Raw genomic sequence first — 21,027 nt, forward strand, 5'->3', positions numbered from 1 at the left:
GAAAAAACGTACTTAAACAGTCTGGTGACAAAAAGATCTCGTTTAAATAAATTTACAACGAAAAAGAATTAAGGGAGCCGCTACTAGTCACGTGGTAGACCTGTGCGCCGCCTGCCGCTGCAAATTACGCCGAAGGAAATCAGTGCCACCGCCGTCAATTTCTGATTGGTGCACAGTTCTGTCACGTGGTGCTAGCACTCTTCGTATGAGCTCTAAAAGTTACTTTTAATCTTAGTTTCTTTTTCTTTTTTTTTGTGGCACTTAATACGAAGGTTAATAGCAGTTTCTAGAGCCCATAGGTAGCTCTCGAAAGAGTGCAAGCACTCGTTACTATAGCAGCCACTTTTTCGCTGGCTCCTGTGGGCAGAAACTACAAATTTGGTTCACACTGTAAATATAGCTTTAAATATATATATACACAGTCAGGTCTCGTTAATATGGACTCCATTAATGTGGATACCCCACTATATGGACACCACTTTCGGGGTCACACTGGGAAAATACATGCATTTTTGTCTCGTCATTATGGACAACTCACATTATGGACGGTTTTTTACAGGACCCGAGATGTCCATATTAACAAAACATCACTATATATATATCAGGGTGTCGAACCGGAACCGAACCAGTATTTTTTCCGGAACTGAACCCGAACCCGAACCATTATATTGTTATCGCGATGAACCCGAACCGGAACTGAACCGGAAAAAAAATAACGGTTACCGGCTCATGTCAAAACGGTTCGGCCACACGTTGTTGACAATGAATGTGCTATCAATGCCATTTGTTTTTTAAGTGCTGTCAACTGACACACACCCTCGCTTACATATTTTTCTTCTCCACTCAGTCTTAGGAATATAAACGCTGCATCCATGAATCTTGACATAGGAACCAGTATTGCGCTGGTCGCGGCTTGCACGGAAGAAAAAGAATTAGAAAGCTGTGCAAAAAAAAAAAAAAAAAATCGCGTCACGGGATTTCATTTTCCTACAATCTCGTAAATCCTAAATGCTGCTGTGTGCTCATTTCATAACACGTTTCTAGAACGCGCGAGTTCCTGAAGCTTGCTTTTATCGGAATGAGAAAAGAAAAGGCTGTGGAGTTTGATAATAATGCATCCGGTTTCGTATAGGCACTTAGAAGCTAACATATTTGTGAGACAGCGAACTCTTATATTTTAATATTTATCCTATTACGTCCTTCTGGCGTTGCGTTCGGTGAAGTGTTTTTGATATTCCGTATCTTGTTTAATGAAAACTTCTGTAAGGGTCTAATTTGAGTTACCGAAGGCAAGTTCAAATAAAGAAAGCTGTATTTTCTCCCCACTGTTCCTTCAATTGCTTACACGCCGAGGTGGCGGGATAGTTAGCGAGTTCTACTTGTAAGTGGGTTTCTATGGAGGTCGCGGATTTTACAGCTACTGCGTCGGACCCAATTAGATGAAGTCCGAATGCGTAAACGTCGGTGAGGTAACCTTTGAGTCCACATAAAGAAACCATTCCTGGTAGAAATCCCTGAGCCTTACACTACGATGTATCCCGTTTCGTATGTGCTGATTTCAGACGTTTTGTTTGTAATTTATTTTGATGTTGCAATTTGTCATTTATCATTTCCAAACCGGTTCGCGAACCGGTTCAGCGGCCCGAACCGGTTTGCGGATCGAATTAATCGAACCGGAACTGAACCGGAACAAAATTAATTTACCTGAACCGTAACCGAACCCATATTTTTTTCGGTTCGACACACTGATATATATATATATATATATATATATATATTTTTTTTTTTTTTTTTCGTTTTAAATTTGTTTTATGACATCCTTTTTCCATCCAGGCTGTTTTTGATTTTTTTTCTTGGGTTTTTTAAAGAAATTTGAAACTGTCAGACTAGAACTTTCAGAAACATTGAAAGCTCGAACCTTGGAAGGTTTGTGACATCTCTAGTAGTGGCTGTCCATCTGATTTGTGGACCATGCTTCTGAAAGCATGGTCTACAAATTTGGTTAAATGGCCACCGCAATGCTTGGGAGGGCAGTGACAGCTACAGTAAAGTGAGACGGTGAAAATGGGTGAATATCCAGAGTAGGTTATGCACACTTGACATGGATCACTACGGATTCAAGAAAAAGTCACTATATGACGTCGCCCGTACAGGTGCGCCGCGTTTTGATCTTGTAAACAGAACATACTAAAGAGTGATTAAAAGGTATTACTTGTCCAGAGTAAAACACATGTCCAACGTATTTTGTGGTTCATTTTAGTTCCTTTACGGATTCCAGAATTGTAGGTTTTTCTTCGGTAGATCACTATGCAAATAAAACACTTGGTAAAGTTAAAGAATTATGGAAGTATCTTTTGTGGTGCTGCAGTGGCGAGTTACGCGCTCCTTAATTGGGCTGTCATTGTTGTTTCACGCAAGAACGATGCTCGTGAGCCAGGGCAGTAAAGATGGGGGCAGAATGGGGTAAACCGTAAGCGTCGACATCGGTGATCCCCAGAGAGAGAGAACGAGAAAGAGAGCAACAGAAAAGTGGAGAAACAAAGTAGCCGGAAGGTTAGGTGTTTTCACTTTGCTGCGCCGAGTCAAAGTTGTTTGTGTGCTTCTCAACTTTATTTCGTTCTATACAATGTGCATTTCTGGGGGTGTCCTGCAAAGTAATCTTGAAATGAACTAGGTACAGAACTTACAGGTCATGTTTTGCCGCTTCTTTGTATATATTAAGATGTCGCCTGTGGTGTAAGCCCATTGGAACCGCCCACTGGGACCGCCGATGTTCGCATCTGTGCCCGCCATTCCAAAGTGGCCAGATAGAACGGGACCTTTTCCTCTAGATCGGCGGGGTTCTCAACCATTGCTGTTTCGCGGGTGCCTTGTAGGTAGGCGTAGATGATGGAGGACACTGTTCGGGGTGAGGGGATAGAAAGGTATAGGGTAATCATGTTAATGATTTAAGAAATGAATACAACTTATCGCTTGTATGAAGTAGACTTATCTCGTTGACATACACACGAGATCACTCACTCGAAAATTGGAATGTTTCTTCTCAATGTGAAAAAAGACAAGTTATATTATCGGGCTTGACTAATGACAGAGGGTTTTGCGGACCCCTAGGATGCCATTGCGGACTCCCATTTGAGCACCACTGCTCTAGATTATTATTACGTTAACTGTTATGTTGGGAGCATCACGGGGACATTGGGGCGGTGTTGTAAAGGGGGTGCCCCTCTCCGACGGGCAGAGCGCCAACGACACGACGTCGATCCGGGAGGAGGAGCCGACGCTGGAGCCGGTGAACGGCATCGTGCAGCCCCCCTTCGTGCCCCCGGCGAGCAAGAAGCACCGCAACACAAACCAGCTGCAGTACCTGCTGCGGGTGGTGATGAAGGCCATCTGGAAGCACCAGTTTGCCTGGCCCTTCCAGCAGCCCGTGGACACGGTGCGGCTCAACCTGCCGGACTACCACCGCATCATCGACCACCCAATGGACCTGGGCACCATCAAGAAGCGGCTGGAGAACTACTACTATGCCTCGGCGAGCGAGTGCATCCAGGACTTCAACACCATGTTCACCAACTGCTACGTGTACAACAAGCCCGGGGAGGACGTGGTGCTCATGGCGCAGGCCCTCGAGAAGCTCTTTCTCACCAAGATCAACGAGATGCCCAAGGAGGTGGGTTGAGCGGAAACCTGCACGTCTGCTTTCCCAGCGTCTGTCCAGGGTGTAGCAGGGTTTTTTGTCGGCCTAGCTGAAGCACAATGCTCAGGAAGCTATTAAGCACGAGCAGAAACGGGCACGAACAAGCGCTTGTCTGCGTCCCCTTTTTCGTGTCTGTCTGTTGGTGCTTGCAAGTTCCCTGAGCCTGTGTCCCGAGACTTGGTCGGCTCCGTTTATGGAAGGGAAACTACGATTGACAAGAATTATATTGTGTCTGAACCGCAGATGATAATCAGTGTTAGGATTTCGAGCATGTTCAGTATCCCAGCGTAGAAGTTGCCGTTGGTTACTAGAATGAGACCGATTGCTTCGCACGATTAAATGTGAGGTGCGTTGCTCTTTCTGGATGAAAACAGGCACGTGATATTGCTATGCTTTGTTTCAGTGTAAGTTACTCGGCAAGTGACGAAACTGCAGCCCCAGTGACGTGAAAAAAGCTTTAGAATCGGGCTTGCAACAGTGCCCCACAGAAGCTCACTCCAAGGAATATCAGCTTCCGTCGTTTGCCAAATTATGTTAGAACAAAGTATAACACTTTTGAGAGGCACGCATTGCTGACCATTTAATGGGGTTGCTTCGTTGCGGGAGGGGAATGTAGTATGTGCAAGTGGAAGATGAGATTAGATCATTTGCTTTTGCGAAATATTTTTCAGTTCATCCGCACCGTTGAGAAGCAAGTTTGCAGGGTATTGATGGTAATGAAGTGGTTATTCTGGCCTACGATGCCCTTAAGGGGGTGGTCAGTGACTGCTTACAACTGAGTCTTTCCACTTTTGGCAAATAAGCCTAGAAAACTAACTCTGAGAATGTTGGTGACATTCTCAAAGCATGTTGCCACACCCACCCAAAAGTTTTGGAATCAAAACAACATTTCTTTTGCGACCCGACGATGTCGCTCGGGACGACATACCAGCAGAGATATTGGAAGCACATGTCCACAACCTAGTTAATAATGTCTTTGTGGTGAATTTCAGCTGGCTTATGCAGTCTAGTGGTATGACGTCTATTTGAAAAGACCCTCTCTAGCTCGCTGGGAAGTGTGCTTCCTCCACGTTTTCACGTCTATCGCTCGACTACACGTTTGCCTCTCCATACTGGGCATGACACGCAGGGTTAAACGTTACCTGCGCTGTCAAATCTTGGGAGGCTACAAAAAAGCTCTCTGTTTAATCCCTGTGTCGGCCTACTGCCCCGGCAACAGATTCATGGCGGAGACACACGCTATATAAGCAACGGGCCTGCTTGGCAGTTCCCACTCGTGAAAGTGCGGACATTGTCGAGTCATTCGAAAATAGTCGCTGACGGGACAAGATGCCCCTCTTCCATGCGAGTTTACTACTTTCTATGACACTTCACCGTCTCGTGTGCTTTGAGCGTGCACGTGCGGCCGAAGCACACGGCGGAAGGCAGGGAGGGCGTGCTGGAGGCCGGACGTTCAAAAAACACCCCTTACCGTTCTCACCTAGCCGGTAACTATTAAAGAAAGTTGTTGCTCGGTGCTCGAGTCTCGTGTACGGGCATAGCTTTTGGCACATGGTGGAGGCGACTTGGCTACGGCGAGTAGGTACCGATCCGAGAGACGTATCGGTGCAGTGGACGTTTTCTATCTATGAAACTGGCTCTGGTGCCGAGAGGTTGCACACAGTGGCGGCACATTTGTAACCCGGCATGACTGCTCGCCGCAGGAGGTGGACCTTCCGCTGCCTCCCCCGAAAGCCGGAGGGGCCAAGGGCAAGAAGGGCAAGGGCAAGACCATTGGAGGCGTGGCTGCCACCACTGGGGTGGCAACCGGCCCTGGCTCCGCCGTGGGTGCCAGGGGCAAGGGTGAGTGTCCCGTGCAAACGCACGCGCTCTTTTTTTTAAAGGCGGGACGGTTGCATGACACACAAACTCCGTGCCATCCAGGGCTCGCAGCTTCCACTTATATTCTGGTTTTAGACTGGTGAACTTTGTGGAGGTGCTATTTGATTCAATTTGTTATTGGTGCCTGCACTGTTTTATGCACTTCTAATTTCCCAACTGATCCGATCCTCTGGGCTGTTGGGTAGGCTGAGGTGCCACATCGACCGCTGCCGAGACTTTCCTTATCACCCTTTCGTATGACAAATCGGTCTGGTTGAAAGTGGTGGCAAGTGTGCGCACACACTCCTAGTCTGCCTGAGGTCGAAGCTAAGTTCAACGTGGCTGGTGACAAAATTGCCGTCACGTTTAAGCGAGCATGCTGTTAATTAACTGGTGTTTGAATGGACTTGTGTAAAAAAATGAAAGCCGTTTACAATTCCCTGTAACGCCGGTTAGAGCGCAGCTCTTGAGGGGGAGGATGGAAGCGTACTGAGGAATAGGTGACTCCTTGAGGTCACGTGACCTCAAGGGGGGTCACGTGATGTTGAGGGAGGGGGGTCACGTGACCTCAGGGGGCGACGTGACCTGATGGGGGTCACATGACTTCAGGGGATCACGTGACCTCAGAGGAGGGGGAGAGGGGGTCGCATACCTCAGGGGGTCACGTGACCTCGGGGGGTCATGTGACCACGCGGGGTCATGTGACCTCGCGGTTACGCCGACGCCGCTCAAGCCGGAAACGAGCCCCTAAGAGCTGCGCTCTAAAATCAACTATAGTTCATTGCAACTCAAGAAGGTAGGGTGAGGGTAAGATGGGACGGGAAGGAGGAAGCAGACAAAACGCTAAAGAGAGGAGGTTTCCCCCTTTCTTCTCCAGCGTTCCGTCTGCTTCCTCCCCTTGGCCTATCTTACCCTCGCCCTACGTTCTTGAGTTGCAACAAATTACAATTGTGTGCTTTAAAAAAATTTTAAGCATATTAATGTTGCATTTTCTGGCTGTATTTGGTCGTTTACAAGTGGCTCTTTGTGTTCGGGATTCATCGGATGGGGCCAAAGACAAGTGCTTACCCTCGGAAATGGCTTAAAACAAAGGTCACCGGATTCCGAGTTCAGTAACAAACGGGGTAGAAGCTGAGCTAGTTAGTGGTACATATTACAAAGGTTAAACCAGCTGAACTACGAAAATAGGGAGAAAGGAGTAAAGCCCAGCGATCGCTTGTCTTTACTCCTTTCTTCCTATTTTCGTAGTTCAGCTGGTTTAACCGTTGTAATCAGTAACAAAGTTTGCGATTGGCAGCTGGTGTTGAGATACGTCACCTCCGTCCCTCGTAAGAGATCTGTATGCCTAGGAGATGCTTTGCACACAGTCTGTTTAGATGGCTCCTTTCCAATGAAAGAAGTGGCTGGAGTGGTGTTTTTTTAATAGGACATGCACCTCCTCCCCCAGCATTAGTGTAATGTCTGCGGCGGTCGATTAATGACGAGGCGATTCTCGCACGTTTGTTTGCTCTGCCTGGATACAGTAAGCAGTCTGTCTGGCAGTTAGCAACAGCTCGAGGAAGGCGGGCATGGCAAGACAGACACGGCATTAGCCAACAAGAAGGCGCAAGTAGGAATTGGGAAGCAAGAAGTGCAAACTCAGAGGGGTCTTTCAATCATATTTAAGCGTCTACCTTTTTTGCGGTTTCAGTGTCTCTTGGGGGTTCGGGCAAACCAGAGGACACAGGGAGAGGAGCTAAATATCAGTGTGTCATATTTTAACCGGCCGGCGCGGAAACCTCCTCCACCTATGGGGGCGGCCCGCTTTGCCGAAAGCGCTTGATATGTGAGGTGTTTGGCCCTAGGCTTACTACTGGTCAGAGCCGCTAAAAGCTTCTTTTTAATTGAAATACAAGATATAAGTGGCACGAACCGTTTTAATTATTTATAAAAGTCGTTTTTGTTCAGTATTTTAAATCGGAAAAGAAAAAAAATGCAGCTTATAAAGTAAGGAAACAAGAAATAACCCGTCGACATACCCGACACCAAGCGGTGGAAAAGGCGGCGCATACTATACTTCGTTTCAGCTTCCGTCCGAGCGCAGCCAGAGGCTGAGGGACGGTTCGCAACTTCGAGAAGAGCATTTCTACGCACCACAAAGTAGTCCGCAAAAGTTTTTTTCTTTTTAGTAACTGGTACGTAACCAATGCACAATGTTCCATATGTGTACTGCTGAGAATGATGTGCAACTAAAATAATTAATTATCTGAAGTTTATGTTTTTATTATTATATGTAAATGCATGTGGTTTGGAGAAAATACGTACATCCGCTGGCAACACGGCTGCAGCGCTCGGTTTTTTTGTGTGATTTCGTTCCCGTAATGGCCAAATCATGTGCTTCGCTGCTTTCCTCACCGAGTCGCTTCAAAACATCCTTTCACAAAGTCACGCTCGGGCGTCAGGCGCGAGAGGTCGTGATGAATGTCTACTTTCATATTCGGCAGAAGACTCCGGCCGCGTCGTACCGCGAATGCGTTGTAAACAAGAAAAGCGTCCGGGCCACTACAATTCACTGATGCGCGGCGAAATCGGGACACCCCTTTACCTGCCGATCACATTGAACGCCGAGAAGCTGGTGGAAAGGACTACGCTTCGAGCCCTGGTATATCCAGACAATACAAGGAAACATCAACGGCCGGGTCATCGGGCACCTTGCATTGTGTACCTACGTCTCAAAACTGTGCCGGAATGCCAGACAGGTGGAAAGCTCGGACACAGACACCAGCGGCCAGCTTACGTACTCACATCCCCTGTGACTAAATTTCAGAACGTGTACAGGCACTTTTTGGACTTGTAGCAGATGATACCGTTGATACACCCTTAGCAGACGAAATACTCGGAGAGCGCGGGCGGCGCGGACGACCAGTGGCGCAGCGGAGTGATACAAAAGTGCAGGCAAGATCACGTGACTTATTGCCGGCGTGTGATTAGCTCCGACCACACGTAGCTTTGGCTGCGCTCGGACGGAAGCTGAAACGAAGTATAGAAAGGTGTAGTGGGATCAGGCACGGACGAGCAGCAAGCGTAGAAAGGTCCCGGATGTACGCGGTGGCGCTGCGGTCGAGGATCCGACCGGTTCCGAGCATTCCGAAGGCCTTCCGCGAGCAGGTTTGGCCTACAGTTTGGCCGTTTGGTGGTATGGCAGCGCCGAAGTGGCTCCCGTTCTAAACTGATCTTTACCCTGTGTTTGCTGTAGTTTGTGGCCACTGAAGTGTCATGCCGAATTAGTGTTTAGTCGTGCAGCAAATGCAATGCGAGCCGCCCTGGCTGCCCGCTTCCTACAGCCTATCCAGAACATGCTTTAGTGGCGCCCTCTCGAGCCGTCGACACTGAGTGCGGCAGCCGTGAGCGCTCGCTGAGCTCACAACCCCTTTTCTAGTTCATGGCCACTCAAGCGACCGAGGACGTCGTGAAGGAGGTTATTTTTTGCTTGTTTTTGTAATTTTAATTTGCCTGCAACTTTCGAAATAAAGTGAAATTCGAGAAAGGAAAAGTTTCAATAAGTTACTACGTTCAGTGCACTCAAGTTCGGTGCAAATTAAAAACCAGTCTAAGGCCAGTGTCTGAAACAACACCGGTAACCATGGTTGCGCACCCGAGCGGATTCCTCCGACCGACGTGTGGAAATTTGCGAGAGGGATGGGTTCCGTCTAACCGCGAATGCGTCTGTCCCCTCCCCCTGTGCAGGCCCGAGCCCCGCCCGCAATGCGGTGAGCCCCGCGCCCCTGGTGCCGGTGCCGACGACCAACTCGCACTCGCCGGGGGAGGCGCCCTCCCTGGCCGCCGCCGCTGCGGCCATGCCGCCCCCGGTGCCTGGGAGCACCAACACCACCACTGCGCTGAGCGCCACCTCTCCCACCCTTCGGTCGGCCACCTACGCTCAGCAGGTGCGTGGCTTGGCCCTGGGGCTTTGTTACGGTTTGCCTGGCTCGGCTTGGCTGCTGGGACGAGCTTGGGAGCTTGGCACAGTCGGGGCTTTTTTGCTGGCCGTGCCGTCGTGGCGCCACAAAAGACAGTGAGGGGCCACGTGGGGTGCGGTGGGGGAGATGAGAAAGCTTGTTTTGAATTCTGAGTTAGCAGATAACCTCATTATGGTTTGTAAGACCTTATTTGATTCCCATACTTTTTTTTTTTTTTTAGGTTATATGTGCTTGTATTTGCTGCCCATATCTTCTATTGTTGGGTTCTTGGAGAAATTTATAAATTTTGATCGTACCTGAAGCATGAACAATGTGAGGATAATATATCTTTATTTCGTTTCATCGTACGGGGGACCAAAACAGAAAGCTGCTGCAGCAGTTTGACGGACGTCCTGGCCCTTTTCACAGCAAGCAATTCCCATGCAATTTCAGAAAACTAACAAAATAGGTACCTTGAGAGTAGGGGCGCTATTTTAAATGTACAGATCATACAAGGTGAGGAAAAAGGGGAAATTAATAAATTCATTGTAGTACACAATGGTACATTGATCCGTATGCCTTAGCTGTACCAAAGAAAACGACCCGAAAATAATGCTCGTACCTCTATAGTTATTTTCCCTGTTCTAAATGGCAGTATCAGTTGAGCGTTTCATGTCTGAACAATGTCCAAAAATAAAGACTAGCCGCAGCTACCTAATTTGTTTCTTTCCTGAAATTGCCATTTGATTGCGTAGGATTTTAGCTTCTTTAGGTAGATGTGTGGCTACACTGGCTTTGCTTCTTATATATATATATATTAATTTTGATAGATTGACCCTTACCATGCAGCTGTCGGCATTTCTGGGGACTCATAAGCTGCATGCAGTTTCTTGTTGACACGTTACTCTTAAAAACAAATGGCTGTTCCTGACCACCTGGAAGCTAGACCATTTTTTCTTGTTTTTTATGGGCTCACTCTTGTCCTCCAGTAGTGCCTAGTTGTCAGTAACGGCAGTGCAGCTCTATTTGACAGTTTTCAAAAAACACTGACCGGTCAAAATAGTATTGTTTTTCTTTATTATCCGGAACGACGAAAAACGATGCCTGGACATTACCCTCAAAATTCAAAGCTTGAGAACTCAGTATTTGTAAAGCAAAAAAAAAAAAAGAATTTCCCACAGCCAAATTAGAAGTTCCCGCGCGATCCGCGCCAGTGCAGGGACGTCAAAGATTGAGCCGTCCTGCGACTCGAGTTTCTCTCACGCCTCCGGACCGAAGTGTCGCGTTTACCCTCGTCCCATGATCAACCGCTCTCCTCCATGCGTGCCCGCCTATCGCTGTGAGCGGACGACGCTTCACTTTTGAGTCGGCGGTCTCAAATTTTTTGAGACTGTATGAGGTCGAAGAGAATGTGCAGTGGACTTTTGCGAACGACGTGAGGGGCCACGTCGGGGCCGGTTCTGCGTGAAAGGCTGCCCCAGCAAAGTCGCAACTGAAACTACGGTGCACGGACACGAAACCCACTTGTTTTCACCATTTGACGATTTCCTTTTTGAAGTCTAGAGGTCGTTGGGCAACTAAAAAAGAGAACTTTGTTTGAATCCCCGATTCATTGATCATCCTCGGTGCATGTGCCGAGCGACATCACTCTGGACTCCGATTTTCTGTATTTCAAAAAGAAGGCCAGTGCATTCGCAATTACATTGAAAAACATATTTTACAAAAGCTGTTATTAAATGTTATAGAAATGTCGATTACAAAGCTTATAAATTTCATAATTATTACGTCGCAGATTAAAAGAAGCGAGGAAATGAGAAGGAAAAGAGAAGCAACAAAAATAAAAAAGCGTGCACATTAAAAAAAAAATTTCTGCATGTCGTATTTTTTTGCATGTGTGCAACTACAACTCATCATTTAACAAAAAAAAAATACAACATGCAAAATAAAAGAGAAAAAACTATAAATAATGATTGTGGTGAGTCTTAAAAAGCAAGTAGTCTTTTAGCTTATGCCTTTCACTGACACCCTTAAGTACAACACCCATTTAAGGCGTAGAGCTCTTTTTGAGGCAAGCCCTTCTTTCCAAACACGGCAGTTTTGAGGTAGATGCTGCTGTTGGGGGGGGGGGGGGGGGGGGGGGGCTGTTTGCAAATGTGTTAACGGTTGTGGGGACCCAGAATCTCATCGCTGTTTATTGAGGGCTTCGCATTAGCTTAGCACCCGGGCCAACAATATGCGCCACATAGAAAGGATTGGGCCGCCGTTGGCACTCGGGTAGCTGCACCGCTGGCTTAGGTGGCCCCGGAGAACCGAAGAGCGTGTTGGTGGCCGTCAAGGCCCGTAAAAAGAACGAACCGACGAGGCGCTCACGTCGTTTGACCGGCAACCTCGGGTTTGGTTCCCGTCGGTGCGCTTTGGCACTGGTTCATCCGTTCTGCGGTGTGGGGTGTTCCGTTGTGGTGCCTAGAAGGTATCTCTGACTGGTGTGCTCAGCATCCTCTTCCCGTCGTGCATTGAAAGCGAACCCGAAATGGCAAGAAATGATGTTGCAAAAGGGAGGGTGTCATGCCGTGGGATGTTGTGACCCTGGCGGTTGGGCATAGAAGTTCTGGAAAAAAGCACGATAGAATCCGGGCGTCACTGTTACCGCGGTGTCCCAACTGCTGGCTGTGGAAGCTTCCGTGGCTTGTCGAGCCGAAGAGCTACCTGCAGTGCCGCTCCGCCGCTCCTGCAACATCGCCAGGGTTGCAGCCGGAGACGCACTCCGGGCGCCGTAGTGTTGTCATTGCCACGGGGCTTGTGTGTATGTGGGGGGAGTGCTCGCTGCCGGCTCGTGGGTGGAAGAGGCTGGAGCTCTGGGGGGAACGCGCAGGCTGCGGCTGCCCTGGCGTCGTCTGCTGCTGCCGCGGCAGCGGCCGCGGCCTCTCTTGGCGGGGGGCGCCACGGTGGCGGCGGCGGCGGCGGCGGCTGCGGCGGCGGGTAGCCCCGTGGGGGCGGCGGCGCCCCTGCCCGGCCCGCCCCCGGTGCCCCCCGACCTGGCCCCGGCCCCGAGCCTGGCCGGGCCCAACTCCCTCCTGCCCCCCGTGCAGATGGCCCCCGCCCCCGCCTCCAAGGTGAGCTTCCACCCCCGGGGAGCGAGGCGCTGGCCCGAGAGGCGAGAGGTAACTAACGACCCCTCCACGGAGGCACACCACCCCTATCTCTCTCTCTCTCTCTCTCTCTAGTCCGCCGTCCCCTTCTTTCTGTGCGCTTTGGGCCGCTCTTGCTTGCAGATGCGCACACATTAAAGCCCCTTCATAAGTACAGCATAATTGTCTTGGTTATACCCGATAAATTTGGAGACTCGCTGAATGTTTTGTGAAGCAGCTCGTTACGTAAGTGTGCGGGACGTCGCTTCACATCACGAGGCAACGAAGCGTCACTGCTTCGCATGACTCGACGCCTCGAACTATATGTCGGCCGAGCGTAACTTGCCGCTTTTTTCACGAAACCCAGCCCTATATCACATTCTGCTTTAAAAGTATTGCCGTTGGTTGTTGTAAAAAGACGCCAGACTCTGAGCTCGCACCACTTCTGCGAAGGTCTCGGCACTACTTTTAACGTACGGAGGGGCTTTAGAGCATGTAAATTGGAAGAGTGGTCAGTTTTCTTTCTATTGATTGTGGCAGAACCTGAATCTAAAGCTTAATTTTACCCTTTCGGGGTTCTGTACCGGGGTCCTTGCGTAAAAAGTACTTGGGCATGTGTTCAGCTCACGTGAGGATTTGCGTAACTCGGGCACTCTTTGAAGCTGTGCGGAAGCGTGTTGTTCTTAAAATTAGATGAACAGTTTGATCTCAAGAGCTCCCCTAGATGACGCTGTGCTGTTGCACATGTTGCTCTCAGCTTGGCATTTATTTTTTCTGACTTTTCATTGTTTGTATTGTAGGGCAGCTCTATTATAAACATTTTTACCCTTAGGGCAAAACTGTTTATAACAAAATCTTTTGAGTGTCACTGGACTAGAATAATTTTACTCAAACGGCACCAGAGAGGCGATTCAGTTTTCAAAAAAGAGAACACAACAGACTGTTCTTTTTCGTGCTCAGAGTGAGGTCTCGTGCACCGGATCTTCACGCAAAGTCAAAATTGGACATAATTAACAAGATTTGTCGAGCATCATTAAAAAAAAAATTCTATGTGTATTACCATAATTTAAGTACTTGGTGAGTGTTGTCAGCATGTTACAGATTCACTCATTGGGTGCCGGATGAATGACCTCACCGTAAAAAGGAAGGCTGGAAACATTTATAGTCAGTAACAGTTAAGAATGCGGTAATTTCCTCAATCGTGAGCGTAATGAGCCGGCATCAAGGCCCTCCGCTGTCGAGAAGATAGTGCATCATGTGCTCCGTGCCACAGCGACTGGCGACGTCGGTTTCAGGCGTCGGCTGAAAAGCGAAGCTGGACGCTGATCGAGCAGGACGTCATTGTTGCAAGGCGGTGAAGGTTGAGCATTACTTTGCACAGTGACAGAGAAGAGTGTGGGAAAGACATGGCTGGTAACTTGTCCCACGATGTCTACGTCTGCGACGGTGGTGGGATAAGGCAATCTTAGCTTACCCGACTTACCGTGCAGCTAATTGCAATTAAACTTGACAAAAGTGAATACCCTTGTCAACATTTCACGGATGAATAAATACAGCTTTGAAGGCTTCGTTTCACTAGGCATCCTTCATTTCCTTCGTTTTCATGTTGCCCCACAGAAACTGCCGCGAAGGAACACTCTTACCGACATGATTTTGTGACATAACTTGAGTTGAGGACAAGCAGCAAACGAACGAAGAGAAGCTATTGGCATTAACAAAGAGTGTCGATTTTAGTCTTCGCTAGGGATGTCGCGAACCACCCTAGGTTCGATTTCGAAAGGTTTCGATATTTGCGAAGCGAATTGAGATTCGATTTCGAAAAATTTCGATATTTTCGTAGCGACCGAGGTTCGATTTCGAAAAATTCGCAACTTTTGACCACAGCGGAGTTTCGAATTCGAAAATTTCGAAGCTTTCACGGTTTCCACAATTTCGAATTCGAATATTTCGACTATTTTTTTACTTCAGGTTCGATAAATTCGAAGATCTCGAAATTCTTTGTAAAAAAAATTCGAAAACTTCGAACGCTTCGATTTTTATAGACATGAAGTTCGAACAATTCGAAGATTTTGAATTTCTTTTTGCATAAAGTTCGAAAAGTTCGAAGGTTTCGATTCTCTTTTAACGCTAAATTAAAAAAAAAAAAAAAAAAACTTTGAAGATTTTGAATTTCTTTCTAATCCAAGTTTTCAAAGTTCGAAGTCCGATTTTCAAGTTTTTCCACAGTTTCAGTTTCAAATAACGTTTTCACGACTCACTGGTTTTCACGAAATCAAGTTTAGAAAAGTTAGGGTGTGAGATATAGATTCTGCGAAGTTGGTCAGGCAACTAAATGAGACGACGAGTGTCCCGGACGTGCTAGAATATTTGCCAGTGCAAAATTGTGACCGCCAGCCCCGGAGGGGGGGGGGGGGGGGGGGGGGGGGGGGGGTCTTTAACCTGCATCACGCAGTGATCACACGAACACACTGTTTTACGAGACTCATCCAGTTCGAAACGGCCAGGGGTGAGCAGGAGGTTGAGGCTCAGAAAAACCTTGAAGCGACCTGGCAAACTAGCTCGCCACCCCTTGCACGCTGGTAGTAATCCGATCCGGTGAAGTTTACAATTGTCCTGGAGGTTTATTTTCTGGGACGGAGGAATCGCCTCGCAAAAAGCACAAAAGCCGACACAACTCGAGGTCGAGGAGCGTTCTACCATACAAGTGGCGTCGGAAGAGGAAAAACGGGGGGAAAGAGGGTAGCGGGGGGGGGGGCTTCAGCCTCCTTCTCCCCCTTGCAGGTATTTCGAACTGTTAAAGAAAACAACACGGGGAATGAGGGCGTGGTCGAGCTTATTTTAATCTGAAATTATTTATCCATATGTATAGCTACTGTCGCTCTTCCCTGCATAAAAGGTTGCGTAGATGGTCATTGTTAGAAACTCGTTGTCAGAAGGCACTGCTCGTCACATGCTTAGTGGTTCGGAAGTTCAAAGCTGTCTTTTCGACCTAAACACCTGTGCCGATAGTAACAAAAAAAAAAAAAAAAAAGAATAAATGCGGAAATAAAAAGCAGGAGAAAAAAAAAAAACTATCAAGAATTCGTCGGAAGTGTTCTATTCTTGCATATTCAGAGGTTCAGAACTTCGAAACAAGTTTCTTTTAGCAAAATGTGTACAGGCTAAAAGAAACACGTCCCAGGAACGTGAAGCGAAAAAAAAAAAGTTTTCTTTTAATGACGTGCTGAACTTGAACACTATTAGAAATCTTCTCCCATGAGTTAATTTATTCCTTAACGTGAAAAAACAATAAATATATTATTTCGTATTCTGCAGACGGCAATGATTTGTACTGTCTGTGGTGTTAATTTAAATGCGATACCTCAAACAACTTAGACGAAAGTAAATATCATGTTTAGGTTATAATTGCATGCAGATACATGTTTGGACATTTCTTCGAAACTCACGTTGAATAACAATAATCACATCTTAAGACGGCACTTACCTAGGCTATACATAGATCATTCTTAAAAAAAGTATAACATATCTACCATAAATAGCTCCGGCTGCAGCGTGCTTCAAATCTGGCACAAACGATAATCGTCAAAAACCCGTCGTCCTTCCTCGCCCCTTCGGGGATTTATTTCTTTAAACCTAAGCATGCCAGAACATTGAAATAAACGACATTGTCTTTCGTAAGGAACGCAGCACCGCGTGTAAAAGTTCGAGAAAAAAAAATTACGAATGTACCCCACTACTTGAAATCATATGAAACCGTCCGCCGGTCTTTCGAAGTTCGACGAACGTCGAACTTTTACCCTAAAAGTTCGAAGTTCGTCGAACTTCTGACTTTTCAGAATCCGAAAGTTCGAAACTTTTCGAATTCTCTTGATAAATAAGTTCGAAAGTTCGAAATTCATCGATTTTTTGGTCAGTCAAGTTCGAAAGTTCGACAAGCATCGAACCTTGCAGCGCAATAAGTTCGAAAGTTCGAAAAAGATCGAATTTTTTAGCGTAATAAGTTCGACGGTTCGAAAAGCGTCGAACTTCTTAGCTTAACAAGTTCGAAAATTCGACCTCCGTCGAATTTTACGATATAGACAATTCGAAAAATCGAAATCTTTCGAACCTTTCGAAACGCTTGATTCGATCATCGAAACTTCGATTCGAAAAAAGTTCGCGGCATCCCTAGTCTTCGCAATTGCTAGGCCTTTTCGCTCGAGGAAGCGGGCCTATTGAACACAGACGACGACACAATCATTGGATTGTCATGCCATCGTGCTAAATGTACATTGGACAGGAGTAGGTACCGGCATGGTTTTGTGACGAGTTCGGGTAGGCAAAGTGCAGAAAAGTTGCTACGAGATGCCCAAGTTTATTGGCATTGCCAACAGCACGCGCTGCCATGTTGAAAAAAAGTGTTTGTAAAGCCTTGGCGTACGTCAAAGAAATAAGCCATTGGCTGGCAGACTGATGCTAATCCCTACTTACCGTTACATTCTTAATCTGTTACTGACTCTACCTGCTAGGGTATTTGATTTTTGAGTTTAATGATGTTGCGCTCAGTTTGCATGCTAAAAGGGGGCACTCAAGTGCTTTTTGTAGAAGCTTGTTTTTGATGGCCATGGTGTTTGTTGGGCGTTAGTCAATAAAAATGACCAGTTCTAGATGGCAAGACGTCCAGTAAACTCTCAGCAATAGAAATACACAAGCCTTTTTTTTCTTGTGAGGGGCCAAATTTGGGTTCCCACTACCTACATAAAATTTGAGCAACAAAACTAGTCAGTTATGTGGACATTTCGAATGTTACTAATATTGCTCTTTTTAGGCACGTTGTGCATTATATTTTGGCGGAAACGTTGCACCTTTGTGTATAGAAGACGTAATGCAACAATTATTGTTTAAAAACGTCGTCTGACGGCGCCCTCTGGTGTTTGCTCCAAGGCACAGAAAGAATGATGTCACAGTCTTTGATAAACTTTTAATAGAAAAATCGAGCACCCATAAGTGTAACCATAAATAGACAATCTCCGAATCCACTTAGTGATCCTTTAACAATTTAAGCTTTGTCTTCATAACAACCCGTTTCTAGAAGCATGATACTGTATGTGGTCATTGGCCACTGACCAAGCTATTGGCTGGGTGTTCTTCGAGTTATTTTGTGTCGTCACTACCCTTGTGTTACATGTTTGGTGCGGTCACGCTTCACTTAAACTGCCGCCTCCGTTCGAATTATGCTTAAGCGAGGATTCTGCTGACACTACTCTCTCTTTATGATGTAGTTTCGAGTCTCTACTATAGCCACTGAATGTTCCCAGAGTACTGCATTCCAAAGCGTCCTGCCAAGAGGCAAAAATACACGTAGGACATTTGCTCGGGAGCTACGAATGGCTGGTGAATCGCAGCCAGGTAAAAGGCGATGGGCGTGTTGGCTCTTGCTGGAACTTCGTACATCGAGTAGCTCGTAACCTAGTTTGCCACATTTTTGTCTGCGCAAGCTCTTTCAGGCTTGCCCTTCCTAATTTGATTAATTTGAAGTCAGCAATTGCAGCACTGTAATGTGCTACTCTTGGAACTCTCGAAACATTTAATGACTCTAGCTACATCACATGGGGCTCAAAGAATGTCGTTTGGCCATTTCTACGTTTGCTCCGTCTCTCCTGCGAATTTGGCGCCTCATGGTGGCGGCAGGGGACAGACGGGCAGTGCCGCCCGGCGACGTGGGTTCGGCAAGTGAGCGCAGCGTCTCCTCCCCCTCACTAGGTAAAGAAGGGGGTGAAGAGAAAAGCGGACACAACAACGCCCCTGGGTAACGCGCCTCTGGAGGCCGGCAGCGGCTACCCTCCCCTGTGCAACCTGCCCGAGGCCAAGAGCTCTAAGATCTCGACGCGGCGGGAGAGCGGTCGCCCCATCAAGAAGCCCTCCAAGGACCTGCCCGACACCCAGCAGCACAGCTCCAAGCCAAAGAAGGGCAAGCTGACCGAGCAGATGAAGTACTGCAACTCTATCCTCAAGGAGCTCTTTGCCAAGAAGCATGCCGTGAGTCTCTCTCTTATGCTCTCTTTTTCTCTCTCTGCGGGCCTTCCAGCTGCCGTTGTCTTGCTGCACCGCGCTTTTCTCCGTCCTGCTCGTCTGCTGTGTGGGTTGCCTGCTTGGGGTGGGTTTTGCCAGCTCCGAGGAGGGTATAGCTATTGGGATAAGTCTACGTTTCTGGGGTTTTGGTTGTTCGGTTGCGAGAGATCGCAGAGGCGTAGTGCGGCGGCTGCTTTGGGTCTGTGTATCTGGCTGTGGGCTCGTGGAGTGCTGGCCTCCTGTTTTGCTTCCATCCCTGCCCGGTTCATGGTGCACTTTCGTGACAGTCGCAATTTCTGGAGGGATTCGTTTCGGGTATAGCAGGGTTTGGGGGCATTGCCGGTGGCTGCAAACGAAGCAGGAAAGCATTTGCAGACTTGAGGGCCTTGCCTGCTCTGTCCGATTTTTTGGGCACTGGTTATGTTCCTCTTCTGTCAAGTGTCCCGCTTAGCTAGCACTGTGCTGTCCCTCCCTCTCATTCCTCCCATATGCAGGGTGTTTCACGAGATGTGGACCAATTTGATATTGTGAAAACTATGTGTCGCAAAAAAAAAATGCTTGTGTCGTTTTGGTTCTGGGCCAAGGGCCTATTTTGGAAAATTATTAAAGTCTGGGATAATTAGATTCTTAATTTTTGCGTAATTACCTTTTTTAATGTGCTTAACAGCATGATTTCAGTTAGAAAATTGCTTAGTATCATCGAAAAACACTAAATCAGCAAATCCCAGAACGATAGAAGGCACGTGAAGCATTTTACGGCTTTTTGAAAAACCTCACAAATTCAACTGCTTTTCAAGTTCCGGTTTGCATCCAGAGCGCATCTCAGGCCCCGACGGCAACGCGCCCCGTGGAGAAGTAGCGTAACCAGCCTCTGCTGAGGACAGTGCAGCAGAGGTTGTTTGCACTATTTCTCCACGGGGCGCGGTGCTGTCGGGGCCGAGAAGCGCTCCGATTGCGAACCGAACCTTAAAAACCCGTGGAATTTGTGCGGTTTTTCAGAAAGCCGTAAAATCCTAGTGTGCCTTTTATCGTTCTACAATTTGTTGATTTAGTGTTTTTTCGATGATGCTGAGCAATTTTCTAATTGAAACCATGTCCTCAAACACAATATTAAAAAAGTTAATTATGCAAAAATAATTGACAGTCTAATTGTGCTGGACTTTAACAATGTTCCTAAATAGGCCCTGGCCAAGGGCGAAAACGACACAAGCCTTTTTTTGTTGCGATGAGTAGTTTTCGCTATATTGAATTTGTCCACTTCTCGTGAAACACCCCGTATATTCCCTGGGTGGAAGGTGCATTTTGTGGATCTTGAATCATGTTTCTAAACCTCCGAGTGCATTTGTATATTTTTTGGCGTTTCTGTGTTTGCGGGACTTTGTTGTGCGTCATGTTGTAATTTGGGGTCGCGTCATTTCTGTGAAGCAAGGGGGATCAGGGACTAAATGGCAGAGATGCTTGCGTAGGCTTCGGCATTGGAGGCCCATTGGAAGCTACTTTTGGAGCAGCGCCGGCTCCTCAAGTGCTTTTGCTCAAACTGACTTTTTGTGAAGTGTTTACAAAGCGAGCTATGTCCAAGAGTGCCCCGCAGATTTTGGGCACATGCAGGGGCACATCGTGGTGCGTCATCGGCGGCCTTCAGTGCGCAGGCCCGGGCAGACTCTCCGCCGGCGGGACCTCCAGTTTTCGTGTTCTCGGCTATTCGCGATTGGCGTCCCGTCTCTCGCGTTGCCTCTTGTCGTCATAACTCGAATTGGGAGCTTGGCCCGTCGCCGGCCGAGAAAATTACATTAACAGTTTTTGCGCTTTGCCCCGGCACGACGGGATGCAGCTACAGACAGCATCTGGGGTGTCTAGGACGGAACGGGGGCACGAAGGGTGACCCCCACACTCCCGAGCTGTTTCCCCCCCCCCCCCCCCCCCACAAGAAGCTCGGTAACGGGACGAGCAGGCGGTTTGTTTTGCCGACGGGTGCGGGGTGGTTTACGGGTGGTGGTGCAGTCAGCAGTTGTGTTGTGGTCTGCCGTGTACTAACGGAGGTCTGCACGGGCCGGTGTTCAATTGAAGGCCCCGCCCGGGCCCAGCTCCAATGCCAGACGTCTCAGCCCCCGGCGGGCACGGCCCAGGCTTGTGAGTTGCTTTCGATTGCCATCTTTACGAGAGGGGGGAGTTTGGTTGATTTGTCCTCCTCTGGAGCGGGGCTAATAACCAACCTGGTGGGGGGCTTCTCTTTGGGGTTGGAAGGGGGGTGAACGGGGTGTGGTTGGGGGTGGGAACGGGAGCCAACCCGACCCTGGCCCGTGCAGACCTCAGGCGTGGTTTGTAGAGTGGTGGGCGGAGCGAGCGGGCAGCT

General features: G+C 47.9%; 1 protein-coding gene across 3 annotated transcripts in view; it reads left to right on the forward strand.

The window, feature by feature from the left end:
- LOC115310104 (bromodomain-containing protein 3) overlaps positions 1–21,027 on the forward strand; it is a 73,829-nt gene that overhangs the window by 23,149 nt on the left and 29,653 nt on the right. Inside the window, exons 4-9 of one of the 3 annotated variants that reach the window (XM_042292335.1) lie at positions 3,239–3,670; positions 5,401–5,539; positions 9,284–9,483; positions 12,585–12,656; positions 18,366–18,641; positions 20,742–20,804. In XM_042292335.1, coding sequence (XP_042148269.1) covers positions 3,239–3,670; positions 5,401–5,539; positions 9,284–9,483; positions 12,585–12,656; positions 18,366–18,641; positions 20,742–20,804 — 1,182 coding nt within the window. The remainder of the gene's footprint in view (positions 1–3,238; positions 3,671–5,400; positions 5,540–9,283; positions 9,484–12,584; positions 12,657–18,365; positions 18,642–20,741; positions 20,805–21,027) is intronic. The other 2 variants (XM_042292337.1, XM_042292338.1) reach the window with 2 other exon arrangements.

The sequence above is a fragment of the Ixodes scapularis genome, unplaced genomic scaffold, assembly GCF_016920785.2.
Source record: "Ixodes scapularis isolate PalLabHiFi unplaced genomic scaffold, ASM1692078v2 PGA_scaffold3__209_contigs__length_174095766, whole genome shotgun sequence".
NCBI lineage: Eukaryota > Metazoa > Arthropoda > Arachnida > Ixodida > Ixodidae > Ixodes > Ixodes scapularis.